The sequence below is a fragment of the Nesoenas mayeri genome (assembly GCF_963082525.1).
Source record: "Nesoenas mayeri genome assembly, chromosome: 3".
Taxonomy (NCBI): Eukaryota; Metazoa; Chordata; class Aves; order Columbiformes; family Columbidae; genus Nesoenas; species Nesoenas mayeri.
In genome coordinates, this window is record NC_137544.1 from 27,558,766 (window position 1) to 27,578,812 (window position 20,047).

Here is a 20,047-nt window from a genome sequence, read left to right on the forward strand (position 1 = left end):
TATATATACATACACTGAATATGAAGGGTCTTATGCCAAACAGGAACAGGCATCCAGTTGGCAAATATGATCATCACTAGATATTAATGTACCTCCAACCTTCAGTAGTTTTACTATGAGACTATTGTCAAGCTTCTGCACTAGGTTAACATTTAGCCTTGCTGAACCTGGAGATGGAGCTCCATTGTCAAGTGAATAGAATCAAACAAGACTGATCTTATTGTAAACAACAAATTATAAACTGGAGGAGAGCAGAGAACCCACAGAGGAGGCATCTAGAATGTAGAGTCAGCAAACAGGGTTGCTTCTCACTTCTGCAGCATCATTCATTATGTGAACATGAAAAACAGCTGCAGTCACTTCATATTATGGTTCTTGGTAAAACCTACACCATTGCCTTTCTGCATCCATCCAGATATATGAGAATGAGAGTCTTAAATGGCATGTGTTAGAGGCTTCATTTGGTCTGCAGACTTGCAGGACCATTCCACTTTCATCCCACATGTAATGAACACCCTCTTCATGGTGCACACAGTGATGCAAAGCTCTCCTGCAATTCGATCTCCAAGACGTCAACCCAGAATGCTGTTAAAATTTTTGTCCTTTCGTTTCCCTCCCTTCCCTTTTGTATCGCTCACTGAGTCCCAAACTCAGCTGCCAAAAATTTCTGCATATTCTTATTTACCATTTGCTATGAAAGAGAAAAAAATAGTTCCACACTACTGCAATAACAATTTTATCAGAGCATATAACATTTTCACCTGCCTATTCCATGAGCAAGTATATTTCCTATAAATCTTCTGTACCTTCCTATTATTCCAAAGGGCTAATATTCTGCTTGTCTTCTGCAAACTATTTATTCTTGATTCCACAAAAACATCAGTTCTTGAAAACTAGCTCTCTGGTACCCACAAAAACTCCTGAATCAGTGCAACATTGCTTCCAGGTACAAAGAAAACAGTATACCCTGCAGGATTCATGGTAACCAGACAGCCTTTAGCTGACAAACACGGTTGCAAAAAATTTTTTACTTAAACAAAAAGCAAGTGATTTGCATGTTACGTTTAAAGGTAAGATCAGACAAACTACATAAAAAACAATATGGTGACACCACTGACAAAACTATTAAAGAAAATTAGAAGAAATTATAATACAAGAAATCAAGTGCCAGCAAAATAAGTTCTAAAGGAGACTGCTAGCTGAATCCAGGCTACTGGACTGAAAGAGATTAGTATTTAAAAAAACAAAAAAACAAAACACAGAAGAAAAATAAAACTAACAGCAAAAGAAGAAAGCACTAGGAAAACTAAAATAAAAATATTACGGGAAGTGTTTACTGTGTAAGTAGCATTTTAACTACTAGACAAAGATATATTATGAATAACTCACAAAGAACAGGTTGTGTCAAATTAAGTGCACGGACTCCTACTGTTCTACTTGTCATACTAATCTTCCTAACTCCATTAACCACACAGAGATCGTAAACAAGGAAAAAGAGTCTACTCGCTCATCTTGACAATATCTGCATATGTTCTTCCATATTCTTCCTACTTAATATATTCACACTTGGAATCCATGTAAGGGTAGCATTCAATTCCAGATTAAGGCACTTAATTAAGTGCCTAAGACTCAAATAGTGGGTCCAATACCATTTAACATCTTCATCTGGATGATGGGACAGAGCACTCCCCCAGCAATTTGCAAATGATACAGAAGTGGGAGGAGTGGAGTGACTGCTACACCAGAGGGTTGTGCTGCCATTTTAAGAGACCTCAACGAACTGGAGAAAGGCATCAACACAAACCTCACAGCTCAAAGGGAAATGTCAAGTCCCGCACCTGGAATAATTTCATCCACCAGTACAAGCTGGAGGCCAAGCAGCTGGAAAGCAACTTTGCAAAACAAATCTTACCTGTTCTAGCAGATACCAAGTCGACCATGAGCCAGCAACATGCCCTTGCTGCAAAGAAGACCAACGGCCTCCTGAGCTGCCTTAGGAGTGCTGCCAGCAGGCTGCAGGAGGGGATCCTTCCCTCCAGTTCATCACTGGAAAGGCCACATCTGGAGTGCTCAGTCAGTTCTGGGCCCCCAAGTGCAAGGGAGATATGGAGCTACTGGAGAGTCTGCCAAAGGGCCACAAGGATAATTAGTAGACTGGAGGACCTCACATATGAGGAAAGGCTGAGAGAGTTGGGACTGCTTAGCCTGGAGAAGACAAGGATCAAGATGGATTTCAATGTCTATAAATAGCTGAAGGGAGGGTATAAAGAATATGGAACTAGATTTTTCTCAATGGTATCCAATGACAGACAGGACAAGAGGCAGTGGGAACAAATCCAGATACAGTAAATGCCACATAAACATAAGAAAACACTATAATTGTGTATTCTATCTGACCCATTAAACTTTTTGCCCTTTTTTTTAAAATCAGGTGGTCCTAACATGGAGGTTTGTGTTTTATGTACATTTCACCATCCCATACGAGTGTGAAAATGATTGACAGAAAAAGGGATACTAAAAAATATTATTTTTATTCACTCCCCACAACCTTCAGACCTTGAAAAGATGACCTGGAACCAACCAGTTCTGCAGAGTTAACTCCATTTGCCTTAACAGTATAATTACCATTATCACTCTACCACTGTAGAGTAGCAAAGAATTGCATTTCTTTGTGATGGGAGTTTGGTTCTGTGCTTCTGAGGTTTCTAGAAGTCTCTATAACTGAACATTTCTCCCTATTTTACATTTTGTACGGTTCTAGAAGAAAAGTTATGTCACACGTAACAGAAAGTGAAGGTCCCAAGGGTGAAAAACATGGCCTTGACATTAATATACACTCAGCTTCCAGTTTTCTGTGCATGCTCTACACCAGATGTTTAAAGGTAAAATATTGTTGCCATGATCATCCTCCCAGCTTAAGCATCAACAGCAAAAGTTTCAATAAAACGACGCTAAATTCTAAGACTATGTTTTCAGATTCGGGAGGGGGACAACCAACCAAGCACACATTATCTAATGTCAAAGCAAAAATTCCACAGAGGCCTGCAAAGCCTGTCTTCAAAGGGAGCTGTATAGCGACCATACCATGTCAATGACAAATAAATGTACATGGCAGTCTGGCACTAAGAGATTCTCAGGTGGGTCCTCAGTAAATCTTCCCTGAATCGCCCTTTCACATTGAAAGAGCAGGTAGCAGTAACAAGAACACTCAACAAGTCACAGTTAATAAAAAAAAATCTTCTATCATGGAGAAAGCTGGGATATTAAGGTGTGATTAACAGCTAATAAGGTAACATATAACAATGGGACACCATCTCTAGTTAAATCACCTAACTTACAGAGAGTATTTAATGGCAGCATAGTAACATTTTTCAATAAAAGTGTAGTTTTGGATTTTTGTCAAGCGGCAAAAAGTCCTATCAGGTGTATATTTGTGTGGCATGCTCCTGCATACCACTGTTAGCATTTTCTCAATATGGGAAGATGCATTTTCAGAACTCCTCCTGCTGTTGATGCAAATAATTTTTCCCTTGCAGCTTCCACAACCTAAGACTAAAATGAACATGGAAAGAACTTGCCTCTTTGTGTGACCTTACTTTGCTGCAACCTGTAAAGAAATAACTTGAACACATTAGTGTATATTTAACTTGGAAAACAAAAAAAAAGGAGGATGTTGGTTTTAAAGACATACATTTTGTAAGTATGCAAGCTCTTACTGTATCTTGGGTTAGTTGCACGAGGTTCTGAAATTAATACCTCATCTTCAAAAACACAAGCAAAAAGAGTGACAGAAGAGTGATGAGGATACATGTTTTACAACTTCATGTGTTTGACATTTGTTGAAGTCAAAATACAACAGATGGATACACAAAACATAGAATAAAGCCAGAAGTACGCAGAATGAGCTTGCTATTTAAGAAAAAGTAATGCCTAGAAAAACACGACAGTGTGTTGCAAGAGGTACATTAAGAATGATTGGATTATATCATTTTGCAAAAGAAAGAGGAGTGCAGTCTATAACTGATCCTATTGCAAGGGCAGGAAGGCCTTCCTAAGCAGACCAGGGTGCACAAGTTATCGGTTGGTACGCTTCAGAGATAATCAAGAACAGCTTCCAAAGATATTAACAGAGAGAACAGTTGGAAAGATACTGGGTTCAATACTTAACTGAAAAAGACCAAATGTTAGCAAATCAAACAGACCTATTACAGATGGCAATGGAAAGCATCTTCATAGACATGTCCACAGGAAAGAGCTGAACTGAATCAAAACTGAATGAGCAGGTAACATGAACAGAGTGACACTTGGGCAGCAGATATCTCCACAACAGAAGTCCAAACCTTGCTGATGTCATTTACAGGCAACTCTATTTTGCAGTAATCAGTTTCCTGAGAAACAAGTGATTAAAAAAATAAACCAAAATATTTATATGTACTACCACACTATATTTATAACACCTCACACCTGCCTCCTAGAGTTTGTAATCTAAGAGAGACAAGGGCATCACATGGCACAGGACAACAATCCAGGAAAAGGAAAGTGCAAGAACAATGAAGAAGAAAAATAAAAAGAAAGTAAATATTAATTAAGAACTTTTAGGTGCAAGTTCCTCACTAAATGGTAGAAAAGACTGAGTGACATTATGCAAATATAGGAAGGTTCTCCTCCCCCTTTACCCTTCCCTGGTGAAGCTGCATCTGGAGTTCTGGGCTCCCCAGTTTAAGAAGGAATTACTGGAATGAGTCTAGAAGTGGGCAACAAAGATGACGAGAGGTTTGGAGCATCCTTCTTATGAGGAGAGACTGAGAGAGCTGGGTCTGTTCAGCCTGGAAAAGAGAAGGTTGAGAGGGGATCACATCAATGTTTATAAATATCTCAAGCGTAGATGTTAAAAGGATGGGACCAGACTTTTCAGTGGTGCCCAACGACAGGATGATGAGCAACAGGCACAGACTGAAGCACAGGAGGTTCCATCTGAACATGAGGAGAAACTTCTTTACTTCGAGGGTGACAGAGTCTGGAACAGGCTGCCCAGAGAGGTTGTGGAGTCTCCCTCCTTCTCTAGAGACATTCAAGACCTGCCTGGACACATTCCTGTGCAATCTACTCTAGGTGAACCTGCTTTAGCAGGTGGGTTGGACTAGATGATCTACAGAGGTACCCTGCAATCCCAACCATTCTGTGATTCTGTGAAATATACATATATAGTAGGTTGCAGATACCAGGACTTTTTTTGCCCCTCTGTCCACTACGCAGCCTCAGCATCCAGTTCCTGGGAAGAAAACATTACAAGGCCTTTGTATCCAACAGACCCATCGAGTGAGGTACCACTAGAAAGGTGGCACCCAAAAAAGATGGTTAGTGGGCACAGGTTACTCAGCCATTTCAAATGAAGCAATACCAACAATCAAAGAGATTACATATTTCAGCCTCTGAAGAAAACTTCTTTTGTTCACTAGCAGTAAATATATTCCTCAAACATGTCTCTCCAAATTTTCTTGAGGCAGCATACACTGTATCATCTCCTAGTCTGATATTCACAGAATTTACTTATAGTATATGGTTAATTCTATAATTCCACAAGGGTAGAAATACTAGAATTGAACATGAGTTGTGACTCACATTCGAGCATAAAAGAAAAATCTTTAAAATTAACTTTAAAGTGCTGAATCATCAATACTCATGATTTTTAATACTACTTGTTTGCTTGTAAAGCTGTACAAAAATGCTGAAAGATATCCCTTTAGGAATGAACCCAAATGGCCAAAGACTACTCCTGCAATTGTCAGGTTTTTTTCTTCAAGTTATGGTAATATTTTTATGATAGGTTTATCTTTGGATTCCTGCCTGCCTAAAAACCGAGACACACTCTCAACCTACAAGACTCCTAATTCTAGGCATCTAAACTCAACTGAGATTAGCTAGCATTGGTAAATTATTTTCTACAGGTCTTCAGTAAATTGTTACTGTAAAATGGCACTGTTTTTCTGTGACATGCCTCTGGACCAGACATTGTTTCCCCATCCATGCACCTGAGGTTATAAACATTTAAATCATGAGAGACGGGGAAGTTATAGAATTCAGAGGTCATGAGCTTGTAATGGCATTTGCACTACTCAGCATTCAAATGAAGGACTAAATTCCAGAGGGCTTTTTGTCAGTTAGATCAAAAAGTACCTTATGGAATACCATAAGCGGCAGATGTCTCACAGGTTATGAGACAGTTTTACCTTAATTCATGCACCTTTTCCAGGAAAAGAAATGGACAGCAAGTTGCTGTCTGGACTGAAAGCTTCCAGGACAAACACACAATGACACTGAAATTTTTAATGGTTGAAACTATATGCCCTAATAACGAATTAATAAACAAAGCTGATGTTGAAAAGAAGTATCCAAAACTTCACGCAAAAACACTTCAGTCTTTCAAAATCTAAAATCACTTTGATATTACTGGCAAACTGTAGTTGAAGGCAGAAGCAATATAATGCAGATACTCCCAGCAGTTTCAGAGTTAAGAGAACTTTCTTGAGCAGTATTGTGTTATGTAGCAACATTTTATAAATTATAAGCCATAGTAGAATAATTATTAAATTTGCCAATTTAGGAATATTATCTCATTATTTAATAGTATTTTTGTTAAGCTTTGGGACTTGTTGGAAACAGTTAAAGTGTTGTTGTCCTCTGTTAGCAGTAAAGCTCACACTGCCAGAAACTAATGCAGGAATCTGTCCCCCAGGATTTTTATTTATACAAGGAAAGAAAAGTGAATGAACACCACAATCTGACTCTGAACGCTAGATGAGGTCAATATTTCATTAAAGTCAAACTGCTTAAGTCAAGACCAGAGCAAGTCGTAGCTCTGGTCTTTATCCAGCTCAATGCTAGGACAAGACAACAACATACATCATCACTTTTCTCTGTGCCAAATCTTTGATTCCTTGAGGAATAAAAGCATGTGGAAAGGGAAGAAAGTTGCACTATATTCCAAGACGCTGGCTGACTTACACAGCCAAGGGATGCAAGACTTCAGGGCTTACACTGTAATACATCTGCCTCACAACTGAGATGCAATCTGCACACATCTACACATGCCAATGCTAGCAACAGGAAAACAAACATTTCACCTGGAATTTGTCAGGTCACACATCGCAGGTCTCTGACAGCCAGACTCTAGTCTGGTAAGCAATACGTGGGGAAAACAAACAAACAAACAAACAACAACAACAAAAACTTATTACATTGTATCTTTTCCTAATTTTCACTCTACTTCCTCGTTTTAAGCCAGTAAATGAATCTGAATTACTCATTACTGCTGCAAGTGGTAAAGCTAGCCAGAAAAGTCTTACAATAAATAAATTGCAACATAGCCTTCCAATGTTTCACAAAATGTGGATATATTTTTAATGACACGTTTATTACATAAGATGAGAAAATTAACCTTCTTTAAAACTGAAGTGACCTATTACAGTCATTCCCTTTGTCACAGAAGTCAGTAAGGTACAAAAACTGTCATACAGTCAAGTAATCTTACCTCAGAATTGCCAGATTCTAACACACTGTGTTATACAATGTTTTTACTTTTTGCAGTTTGAAGCAGGTTTTTTGATCTCAACATTTTTCATTTAAGTTTATGGACAGTACAGAAGATAGTTTTAAAGATGCAGGACATTTTGCTGCTTCTGAATTGGTGCTCACATCACTGTGAACGCTGCTGCTGTCTACTCAAGCTGCAGACTCAACCACTGAACACCTTCTCAATATAATCTCAGCACATCTAACCTTTCTTCTGCAAAACCCCATAAGGCTGGATAAAGTGTTTACCATCATCTCATCTTTGGCCTGAGAAATCACAGATTCTAGGCATGGTAGTACTCACATACTTTGAGACCCATTTCTGGAAGAACATGAATTAAATATAATTTAGGGGATACACCAGAATGCCTGGAAATTCCAGCACCTGAGTAAATTTATCTCTGTGGATGTAAGACACACAGAATTCACCACTTCTGGAACAGTCAGCCTTGAAGTATGCATCACCATGAGAACATCATCTTCTTTCGAAGGAACTTCAGCGGTGTTACACTGAATTATCCATTCACCGAGGTATGGACGCAGGGTTATGGCCTACAAACATGCATAATCAAATGATGGAAGTGAAGACTTTTCCATAAAAGCAATACTCTACTGCTATTGCATTAAATACATCACTTTTTAGGCAGAAAAAAAAAAAATATCTACACCCAGTAACTATCTGCTTGTATGAATGAATATATAGTAAGTGAGGTATATCGCTTAGATAAGCATTATGCTTTGTAAAGGGGAAAAAAAAGTAACTGATTTAATCTCCATTCCGACATCTTCTACTGTGCTCTGCTCTGTCTCTCTGAGTTCCCCTCACCAATCAATCCTCCTCTCTCCTAAAGATACACTTTCCAGTCACCTGCCTTATTCTTCACCATTAACTCTAATATTCTGACATCCTTCCGCAGTAAAGCTGCCAACTTTAGTCCCAGCTCAGGTCTCCATGGAAAAAAAATAAAACATCTCCTCCTCTCCACAGACCTTCTAAGGATAGGAGAAGAGTATGAAACCAAATGAAAGTGGCCAAGGGTAGGAAGTTCACTAATCATATTAGCTGCGTAGAGGAAGACATCAGTTCCCAGGGGAAGGCAATGCCAAGGAAGAAGCTGGAGGAGCAGCACCAAAATTGCAGAATCTGAACAATCCTTCTCATCTGTTATTTATTTATATCAGTGATGGTCTTATTAAAGTCCCAGTTCACAGCACTTAACGCTAGTACTCGCCAATCCAAAGTCTGAATGCTCTATTAAGTAAATAACGAAGTAAACTCTGTACCTAAAACTTCAATCTGTTCAATGTCACAATGCTACCGTCTAAAATAAAAAGCATAAATAAACTATTAACTGCATAGCCATACTATATTCTAAAAGGACTGTAAATGTTACCCCAAGGAAGATCTAATTTGCTGTTTATTATAAAATTGAGAATATCTCTGCAAAATAGATCGTTGTATTTAATTACTGCATAATTTAATACATATATATGTATGGCAGACACCTATAGTGTGTCTCTGAACACATGAAATACAACGCTATCAAACTTACGTAATTGTTCACAGAAGCTTTTCAGAAAGACTTGAACCTCAATTCTACTTTTTTAAATAACCAACAGCATTTTCAAATGCCTATTAGCAGCTGCTTTTATCTGTCCATTTTAATGGATAAAAACTTAATTAAAAGCATCCAGAAGTCTTTATTAAAGGTTCAATATGTCTAGCTTTCATCAGTTTTAGAGCTAAAGTAACTGAACATTTTACACCTATTAAAACAGAATTTAATGTTTCACTTTAATTTTCTTCTCTATATCCTTTTTGGTACTGCTACGCTCTTCTCCACTTCCTTTACAATATTCCATTATTTTTCTCTTCTTTTTCCACCTTTCGTGCATTTTATGCCCCCTTTTCCTCATTCTTCCCTCCATCCCACTTTTTCATTATTTATAAAAAAAACCTTTAAAGGTTGTGAGAATGGACAGAGGTGAACTCTCAGGAAATGGAAAGCAGCAGCAAGTTGGGACTAGCTTTCATTATTTTCTACCTATTCCTATGTTTGGATGGATGCAGAATCATGTCAAGCTGTGAATCACATCCAAGCTGGGCCATTTCTGCTTTGTGAGCAAGACATCTCCTTCTACTTCCAACACAAGAAGCACTTGGATAATTGACAGTACAAACATTCCTTATTTAAAAAAAAAAAACAAAAAACAAAAAAAACCAAACCACATTATCTCAAAATCTTTGTAGCACTGGAAAACACTTGGTCTTCTCCCATGCACCTGACATATTTCAGATTATTCATACATTTTGGGGTAGCATGAGTATTTTCATGCTGGAAAAGAGCCTTTGTGCACTCTAACAAGCCAGTACTATATGAATGTCTTTTTGCCATTCCCAGCTCAACATGAACTATTGTATATAAAGATTACCTCTCAGTTTAGTCTTCCAGAAAGAGTAATCAAGTATGTACAAAGAACACCTGTTTTCCCACTTTCCCTGTTGACCTATAGATCCCTCTGCTTTTCCACTGATCACTAAAACATTTCTTAGATGATTTTGCACAACCTGACCTGTTAGTGTCTACATTAAATTATCTGCAGCAAGCAAAGAACCAACCAGCCACCCCAGTAACAGCAGTAACACAGCATCTGGAGAAGCCTTAACAAATAAAATAGAATTATAATCAATCACAGGACATTCTGCAATAGTGTATTTATAAAGACAGAACAACCTTCTTGGAGCATGTAGGATCAGGAAAAAGAGTCCACATAATACAAGAATTGAGCATGGCAGATTACCCATCAATGGCTTTTGAGCAAAACAATAAATTGATATAAAATTCATGTATTTACCTTGATCTACGAGTATGAGGAGGAAGTTATTTCAGACTTTAAAATCGGCTAAAGTAAAGCTCAGAAGTTTGCATACAAATATTAGTAAAATAATTGCAAACATGTACCTGTGGGAAAGCTAGATCTATTGATTGCTTCATAGTCCTATGGATACACCAGGATACAGAGCATCATTTACCAAAAGTAACTCTCCATTTTTCTACGGAACAGTTATTTGAAGACAGGGAGGGATAAAGGTCTCTTGGAATCCTCCTTCACTTTATCATTTCTTAATTTACCCTTCAAATGTCAACAGAAAAGCCAGTAAGTCACTGAAGAGTCTGGTGCTACTCATTTCAGCAGAACTGGAAAAAATCAGTTTAAGTTGCAAATAGATGCAGAAAATCATCACAGTCCCAAGCAGTTTGGAAAAATAAAGTTCTGCTCTTTCCTCAGCTAGAGCTTTGACTGCAGAGGATACATGGCACAACCTCCAGACAACAACAAGTTCTTACTGCAATCTCAAAAAAGATGAAGGGCAAGAAACAAATTTACTTAAAAATAGTCAGGAAAATCAGCAATATGAGCCTACATTGAGAGCTATGGAGTATAAATATTTACACCATGAGATAGGAGGGTAACTATAAATTTTTCAACATCAAAAAGCCATTTTTCCAAACAGACACATGCAGGCCCTCATTCTTTAAGGATTTGAGGAGAGCTTTGAAACTATCCATTTGAATCCTAGAGAGCCTTACACTAGGGGTATTTGCCAAGAGGGGATTACTGGATTACTCCAGTGCTCACACTTACCAGGAAAACTACATTTCCTCTAATTCACAGTGCTGCTCTTAGAAAGTTGCCTCATTATGGGCCAGGGGCTCTGATCCCTACTGAAGACATACCTACCTTCTCCAGTCAGCAAATCTGAACTGCTTCTACTATAAAAGAATTATTTTCCTTCTGGATCCAAAGCAGAGCTAAAAGGAGGAATGCAGATTTTAATAAATATTTTACAGACTAACATGAAGTATTACTTTTTTCCAATAGCTACATCAATTCCCAGAATTCAAAGTATTTTATAAATCAAAAGCTTTTGAGGTTTACATCTTTTGGTGTAACCTTTACAACAAGAAATAGATGCTACAGTATCTGATGAGCACTTCACACAGTGCAGAGAAATTCAAAGGCAGCAGTGACCTGGCCTGTGTCTTTTAGGCTTTGGATCACGCTAACTCAAGAAGAACAAACGGGAATGCCCATTGCCAGCAGAGCATTTGAAGTTTTAAAGATGCCTTTGGGTATATCACATGCAGCCATATATGAACAGCAAAACTCTGTATCATCTTATTTAAATGTGGATGATCTTCAGTATTACCATATTAGCATTATTATGAGTTCCACTTGATAAATTTTTCAGTATTCAAAATAAAAAAATTGCATTTTAACAGCAAAACTTGTGAAATCAGAAACAGATATAAATTATTCCATGAGGTTTTTGAGGGGGGTTGGAGGTTTTTAATCTGCTGGAAGTCAGATAATTTTTCTTCCTAGTTTTTATTAGTTCCAGTCCTTTTTAGGATAAGGAAATAGATGAACTCATTTCCAGCAGGATTCTAATTAAACTATGACAGGATTTACAGAAGACTGTAATAACCAGGATTATTTTTGCTTGCAATTTTAAAAAGAATAATTTTGTATTAAAAGTAATAAGAATAACACATATTTCTTATAAAGCTCATTTCAGAGAGAGATCTCAAAGATTAGAATGAAATTCAGCATTAGTCTGCATCTTACAGATGGAGGTTTTTAGAAGGTATTCATTGAAGGTATACAGTACAAGGAAGAAACAAGTCAAAACTCCATGTACTATGCACCTCAGACCTTTACTCAAGTGTCATGGTTTTTAATTTCTCTCATCAGACTGTATAGTCCTGATTTGTTTATAATGTCAAAGGCTACACTGCATCATCATTAAAGTTACCTTCTTTGCACACTTCATTTTAAAATCTATCTGGTTCTTCACTTACTCTGATAGGGTGCACTGATATTCCAAACCCCGCTACAACACCCGCTCTAGGACTGAAAAACGCAAGGTAGACAAGAGATGAACATATACCTTTGCGTTGCTTATGCACGATCTGCTGCAATCCAGCATATTTTTTCTATCATGCATGCTTTATTAACACTTCAAATTCTTGAGGAAGACGCTGTTATTATTTATTTATTCTCAAAAGTGCTTAAAAGAAAAATGTATATTCTGAGGTTAGGCATGAGGGCACTGAATTTTCCCTCAAATTCAGCAATTTGTTGGACAAAAGAGATCTGAATTGAAATAGTTAAAAACTGCTTGTATTTGGAAAGGCAATCTAATCCTGAACTGAAGTATTAATATATATACCGGATAACTACAGTGACCCTGCAGGTCAAGAAAACACTGTTTCATCGAAGCAGTACACTTAGCCTATGGTACAGCTGCAATGTGCAGAAAGGCGTGATGTATTCCTATTTTAATAAAGCTTGGAAAGAAACTACCAAAAACCAGCTACATTTGTGCATTCTACAATAAGACCAAACATATCTCATATTCAAAGCTCCAAACCTGTGTCCTCAGATGTCATGGAGGGACCATTCTACTCTTACAGCATTGCTTGGTGGTCTAGGTAGATGCATAGCTTTTCTTGGGAGTCACTACTGATCATATCATGTTTTATAGGCTATTAAATAACCCAGCATGCTATAGCAAATCTGGTTGTCAGTATATATTGTCTGCCTACTACTTAAAGGAGAAAAGGATGCATCCAATACACAAGAATCTGACATAACTGTTGGGCCAGATGAGTCCTTTCGCAGAAGGTGCATAGATATGAAGCTCTGTTTTGGCATGTGGAGCCCAATCATGCCACCTCCTGGTTAGGAATGGCCACTCTGTTGTACACATGATGCAGGTTTTATGGGCTTGGGAACTGGGCAGCTGACTGGGGTCTTCTACTCAGCTATCCAGCCTTTGCTAGGTACTGACTGCAAATATTATCAATTTCGTAAATCCTTGAGTTTAAAAATATCTGATTTGAAGCATAAAGGAAGACACGGATGATACAGCAGTTGTTCCCTGAACGAATACACGGAGGAGACCTGGTATGAAAGAAATCTACTAGAAGAATTCCCAGGATAAATAAAATACGCTTCTCCTTCCAAGGAAAGCATTTATGTTGCCAAAAAACAGTGCACACTGTGTGGATGAGGCTGTGGCTATCCAGATCAGCCTCAGCAAATGCCTTTGCCCTTCCCTTCAATAGTTGGTACTAAATTCTGCTGTTGGCACTGAACTGCACCTTAAGCAACTCCACCAATTCAAATGGCACCTTTTAGAGAGTAAAGCACTATTTTTTTTTTTTTTTTCCACACAAGGGTATCAGAATCTAACCTACAGTTACTGTATTTATATTTTTCCCTCTTTGCAAGAGAATTTACTATGTTTCAAAGTACATGTTTTCTAAGATCACAGATCAAATGGTCCTAAGCTGCTTCAGATGTCTGAAACAGAGACATTTTTTTTTTCTTTTTTAATCACATCTATTTTTTTTCCCTCTTAAGGAAAGCTTAGTGTTTACGACTAACAACTCAGGGTCAATATAAACACTTACAAAGGTTGCTTTGTTATACTCATTATAACATTTTATAGTATTTTGTTTTCCCTATATCCAGTTATCACCTGGGATTCATCTGCACTACATTCTGCAAGGCAAAAGTACTTCATAAGTAAATGAACACATACCATGTTGTCACACCATGATAAAAAAAAAATGACCTTTAAAAAAAAATGTTAAAAAAAACAAAACTCATCACTCAGTTCTAAAAACTGCAGTATATTCTCCTGATTTTCATGATTACAAAGATATTAGCTGCATCAGTCAATATATTATATTTGTATAAGGACTGCCTGATAGCCCAATAATGGCAATAGAAAGTTTCCAATTAACTTTAGTGAGTTTTGAACCAAGTCTGTAATAGCAAGCTCATCACTGCTTTACAGAAAGACCAAGTACCTTGTATTCACCTAGAGTTTGCACTGATACTACTCCTTTCTCATTGAAAAAGATCTAAATGATAGATGTATAAAACTGGTTTTTAATGAAACCAAGATATGTAAACTACATGCTCTAAACATTAGTGTGTTCCCTGAGTCAATCTTCCAGTTATTTACACTGCATTTCTTGGGACAGTAAAGTAAACAATGATTAATACCAACTATTTTGTGAACAGAGATTTTGTCTCACCTGATGTAAACACCAGGAAAAAAAGAAACAATAAGCAGAAAAATGACTGCTCACAGATTAATATTAATGTATGAATTTACATTACCATTTTACATTAATCTTATTTTAACTCAAAGCGTTGTGTAAACAGAGCAAACTAATAAATCTGCAAATACACTTTCCCAAGTGGTTTTCAATCGAAAATTTGACGAAAATTAAAAAGTTTCAGAGGCCTGACTTCAGCAGGTCACAGGACAAACAGCCTTCCACATCTTGGGCTAAGTATATGATTGTCATATACTATATTGCCAATAAAAGTAATTTTCATATAGAAACCTTATTAATGCCCTAGGTTTTTGATAGAAACATACACATAGGAACTAACTCTGCCTTCCTATATGAAAAGCAAATGAATCTCCAGGAGTCTAAAGAAACCCCAAACCCACATAAGTGAATATATTAGCTAAAATCCTGAATGTAAGACCAAACAACCTTGCATTACATCAACAGTTTTCAGACTAGCTAGAACAATTATTGCAGGCTTGTATGAAAGACTGTACTAATGCTCACTGAGTGTTAAGGCTAAGTAATAATATACCTTTGGAATAATTATGCCCTGTCCTACAAGGAGCTTTATGATGCTGAGCTATACGAGTCTGACAACGGAGGTTTAACACTCATGCGATGCCACACAGAATAATCTAGAGACTTAGCTCAAGATTAAACTTACGTGCCTGATTCTCATTGTCTTCAGAATGCCAGCTGAAAGTTCGAGGTCAATTGTACTGTCATTACATAAAGAGAAATTAGCTGCCTCATTACTCAAGTAATGCTGGGCATTTCCATGGGGAGAGATGTTCTTCCTTTGGCCCGCTCTTTCCAGTAAGTCTTTTGCCTTTATATTACAAAACATACAGCTGGCTTTTATAATATACCACACAAGATATTTCAAAGCCACGCACATACAAATATAAATACATGCATGCATATATAAATACACAAATATACAATTTAGTTGTCAAAAAAGTACATATACAATTAACTGATGCTTTAGCTTATTAAAATAAGACTGATATAAAACAAGTTTCAAACTACCAATCAGTTCCAGCCAGTTGCAGCTTTATGTGTCATCCACACCTTCACAGCTAAAGTCACACGCTTATTTTCACATTCATCATCACCGAGGTCTTACACAAAGCAATAAATATACATGCAAAAATAACACACATAAGCAGCTCATTAGCTACCATGTTAGGAAGCAGCACTAGAACAGAGAGAGTCTCAGTTCTCACTGGAGCTTTAGAGTGTGCTGTGGCACAATCACAAGTTACATAGGTAATGCTCACAAACTCACTCTTCACTATTCACATTTTTCAGCTGACCAAGCATTATCTGACACATATATTGATCAGGGTATCTCCTTACTAGAAGCAGTACAATCTTACCTAAAGAAATAACTACCTGCAACCAGTTTACAATAAAACAATTTTAAACTATCCATGAAAAAGTGTGATTCTTCCAGCTCTTCTAAACAGCCCGGTACACAAAAATATTTCAATTAATACAGAACAGATGGAGATTTGACTATTCTTCGGAGTTCAGCTATTACAATTAAAAGAGGTCTTTTGTTTTCATTGCTGACTAAACTATGTTATTAGAATAAACATGTTCAAAGAATTTCACAAAAGCTTGAATAAACTAATATAGACTGCAGTAAATATCACCAACCATTCACGCTTCACAAGTTCTTCTAATAGATGACTTATAAATGGCTCTTCCATTTCTAATAGTGTAATAATCACGCAGGAGCTACTTCTATATGAAACAGGTAATGACCCGGGGGAAATAAAGTATCTTCTCATTAAGGCACTAGATTAGTCATTTAAGGACTGGATTCATTTTCAGAATCCACCACAGATTCTCTCTGTGATTTTTGGAGAAATTATTTGTTTAACGCCTTCACACGTTTTGTCTAAGAATTGCTAGTACCTTTTTCCTCACCTTTCTTTGTGTTGTTTGGCAAGTATGCAAATTTCCTGCCATGGGAAGTGTTCCTTTTCTGTGGGTTTCAGCACACATTGCACTGTGGAGTCCCTAACTCATATTATGACTAAAGTAAATAACGTCTATACATCCCTTAGTGGTGAGGGGTAATAGCTACTGATTCAAGTATGCCTCTGACACAGGTCAACCTCTAGGACACAGACCTACATGTTAAAAACATAAGCAATTTGTTGTTTTTAAAATAAGTACACCAAAACACACACACACACAAAAAAGCTTTACAACTAAATCCAGTGTCATGAATTGAATCTGTTTTTCTGGAATGCTTAGCATTTGTGCCCCCTTCCGCAGTTTAACACAGCAGTATGTCCCTTCTCAACCTCAGGTTCTAGCAACTGACATGAAAAAATCACAGCCCTTTCAAGTCAGAGAGAATGCCTCAGCTCTCAACACTGAAGCAAAAGCCTTCAAATCGACACTTATGTATTATATGCAAAATCTACTGGTAATGAAAAAGCTTAGCATACGTAAAAATAACACCTGGCTGCTCTTGTTATGTACATAGCTGATTGTGCATTATATTTTAAAGAAGTCCAGAGTCTGGAAGCATCTCTTCATCATGGATGTATCCTGGAAATACAGTATTATAGAGATCCTTGCACTACTGTCCCATGTTCTTCTAGGGATCTGCCTATTCTATACATTTCCTTTCCATTTATAACCAGCAGCAACCAGTGCATTAATTATTGTTTCCTTAAGTAGCTGTACTCTTGCCTTGATGAAAGTGTTTTAACAGTCATCATATGTTAGACTCTAAAATGAATCTCTAGAAAGCTTGACAGATGGTGTTTTGAAGGATAATGCCAGGTACCTGGTGTGAATCTGGTATTAGCATTCCCTACAGACAACTCACCTTCATCTTTTAAAAATCCACTGAAATATACGTAGTGCTAGTAACACTAAGAAATAAGAAAATTAATCACTTATTCAATTTCACAGTTGCTCAAAATGCAATTTCTGCATGGACCTGATGCCTAGAAACACCTATTATATTCCCTTTTTTTAACTTTACTTTGCATGCTTTCGATTTTGTCCTTCATGCATTTTCTTTCTTTCCCATGCATTTGCACACACGGTCAGTAGATACCTCCCCCCTCTGGGAAAAGATCGAACTGCAAGGTGCAGAAAATACGTCCCTTTAAGAAATACGGGCTTTGTTTATCGTATATTAGAAAAACAACTGTAAAAAGTAGCATGGCTGCCTCTTCAGCAGGAAGGTAGCTATGACAAATGTGTACTAAGTGTGTCAGTATAAATACTGAATTTTCAAGCTATGAAACAGGAGCACTCCAACAAAGCGTGGACTCAGTATCTTCATTCACAATCAATAAAACATACGTTAAAGAAAGACAATACAAAGACTACTGACAGAGAAAGCCACTTAGTGCTAACATTGTAAGTTTTAATTAGTTATGATTTTCCTTCAGACATAAGAGAACTTTAGAAATTATTCACCACCTCTGAATGAGAGCTCATTTGAATTTGTGACTCTCTCAAGGGCCTAACCATACATTTCTTTGACTTAGTCTCATTTATGGGCTTGACAGATTGACTTGATTTATGCACCATTCTTTACTACTTCTTTCTGAAATTAGGTTCCAAATTTAACAGGGATTTTAAAAATGAATATTATCTGTCTCAGAAGGAATGGAAGTATAAGGAGAACTTATTGGATTACACTTCTGGAAAAGTTGAAATGCTGTACCACCAGTCCTGCACTCAATAACTATATTGAGCAGTTATTAAAGGAAACACTAAATTATAAACTTTTTAAAGAATCTCCAGTTCTACTAGTTCAACTGAAGCAAGGAAAGCAGAGTGAATCACAATGAATAACAAAAATGTTATGAGCAGCATATTCTGGATGACCACACAAATCTAACAGAAAAATCATGATGTCCGGGATGAAACAGTGTCATGAAATTGATAAGCCATACCCAATCAACGCTTGACATTGCGTAGTCAACTAAAACAATGCTACATTAACGGCATAATAGTATCACCATATAAGCCTCACTACTTAAGCATGGGAAACAAGATACAACGAGTTTAGGGAGAAAGCAGCATCATCTGTCTTTGTGCGAATAAACCCGGGAACCACGGAAGCCGTTCCCGCAGAGGCTCACCCGCCGCAGCAGAGCCGATGCACCGCTACCCAAGAGCCGCGGCAGGGCTCTCCCTGCCCGGAGCGGGGAGCGGAGGCACCGCTGGCTGCCGGCGGGGGCGGCCGCAGCCGCGCTCCCGTCAGACGGGCTCCCTCGGCCCCAGGCTCCCAAACCCAGCCCGACCGCGGGCTCCGGGGCGCACAGCCCCGCCACCTGCCGCTGCCCGCCAGCGCGCGTCGCTCCGCGCTCCCCGCCCGGCCGAGGCTGCACTCGGCGGAGCGGGCGCCCGTCGCCCGTTCCCAGCGCCAAGGCTGGCGGGGAGCGCGGCCGCACCGCCGCCGCCCGGCCGAGCCCGCCGCCCGCCCGCGGACCCGAGTTTCCTCGCTGACGCCCCGCCCGAGCCGCCGAGCGCCGACCCAAGGGGGCGGCCCCCGCCCCGCGGAGCGCACCGGGCTAGGGGAGCGGCGGGCCGGCGGCGCCCCGCGCGGGCGTTGGGCCGCGGCGGGCGGGAGCGCGGTCTTACCGTCGGCCAGGAGGCGCATGGCGTGAACAAAGGAGGGATCCAGGCTGTCCTTCTCTGCCATCAGCTCGGGCAGGTACTTCTCCTGCTCCATCGCCTCGGGACCGCGGCGCCTGGGCACGCCGGGGCGGGCTGCGCGGGCGCCGGCTCGCTCCGCGCCTCCGGTCGCCTCCTCGGCGCCCGCCCCCCTGTGCGCCCCGCGGCTGGCAGGTGGCCGCACCGCCCCTCACCGGCCGCCACTCCCGCGGCGGGGGCGCTGCCCTCGCGGCCCCGGCGCCGCCTCCGCCTTCCCCCCGCGCCGCGCGGGGGCTGCGATGGGGCGTGCGCGAGCCGGCGCGTGCCGCTGCTCACCCTCCCCGCACGCCCTCTTACCCCCGCCCCCCCCTCCCGCCACTGAGCGACCCGCTCCCACCGGCGGCCTTAACTAGGGAGGCGGGGTGCGGTACGGCCCGCCCCAACTCTCCCATTGGCTGCTGCTCCCCGCTGGGTGGGGCACACGCGGGGGACTCGCCGCGCCATTGGCTGTCGTCAGGCGGGCGGTCCCGGGCGGCGGGCGCGGGCCGGGGCGGGGGGCGCGCGTGAGGGGTAGTGTGAATGTGTGTGTCTGTGTGTCTATCTGTGCGCGTCTGTGTGCACGGGGGTCTGTGTGTGTGCACGTGCACTGTATGTCTGTGACTCTGTGTGTGTCTGTG

The 20,047-nt window shown here is 39.7% G+C and overlaps 1 protein-coding gene across 1 annotated transcript in view; it reads right to left on the bottom strand.

The window, feature by feature from the left end:
* The window catches only part of KHDRBS2 (KH RNA binding domain containing, signal transduction associated 2), a gene marked incomplete at both ends in the record, with an annotated part of 323,724 nt that extends 304,275 nt beyond the window's left edge, over positions 1 to 19,449 (bottom strand). The window contains one exon of the mRNA XM_080343013.1: positions 19,359 to 19,449. Coding sequence (XP_080199139.1) covers positions 19,359 to 19,449 — 91 coding nt within the window. The remainder of the gene's footprint in view (positions 1 to 19,358) is intronic.
* Positions 19,450 to 20,047: the final 598 nt, after the last annotated feature.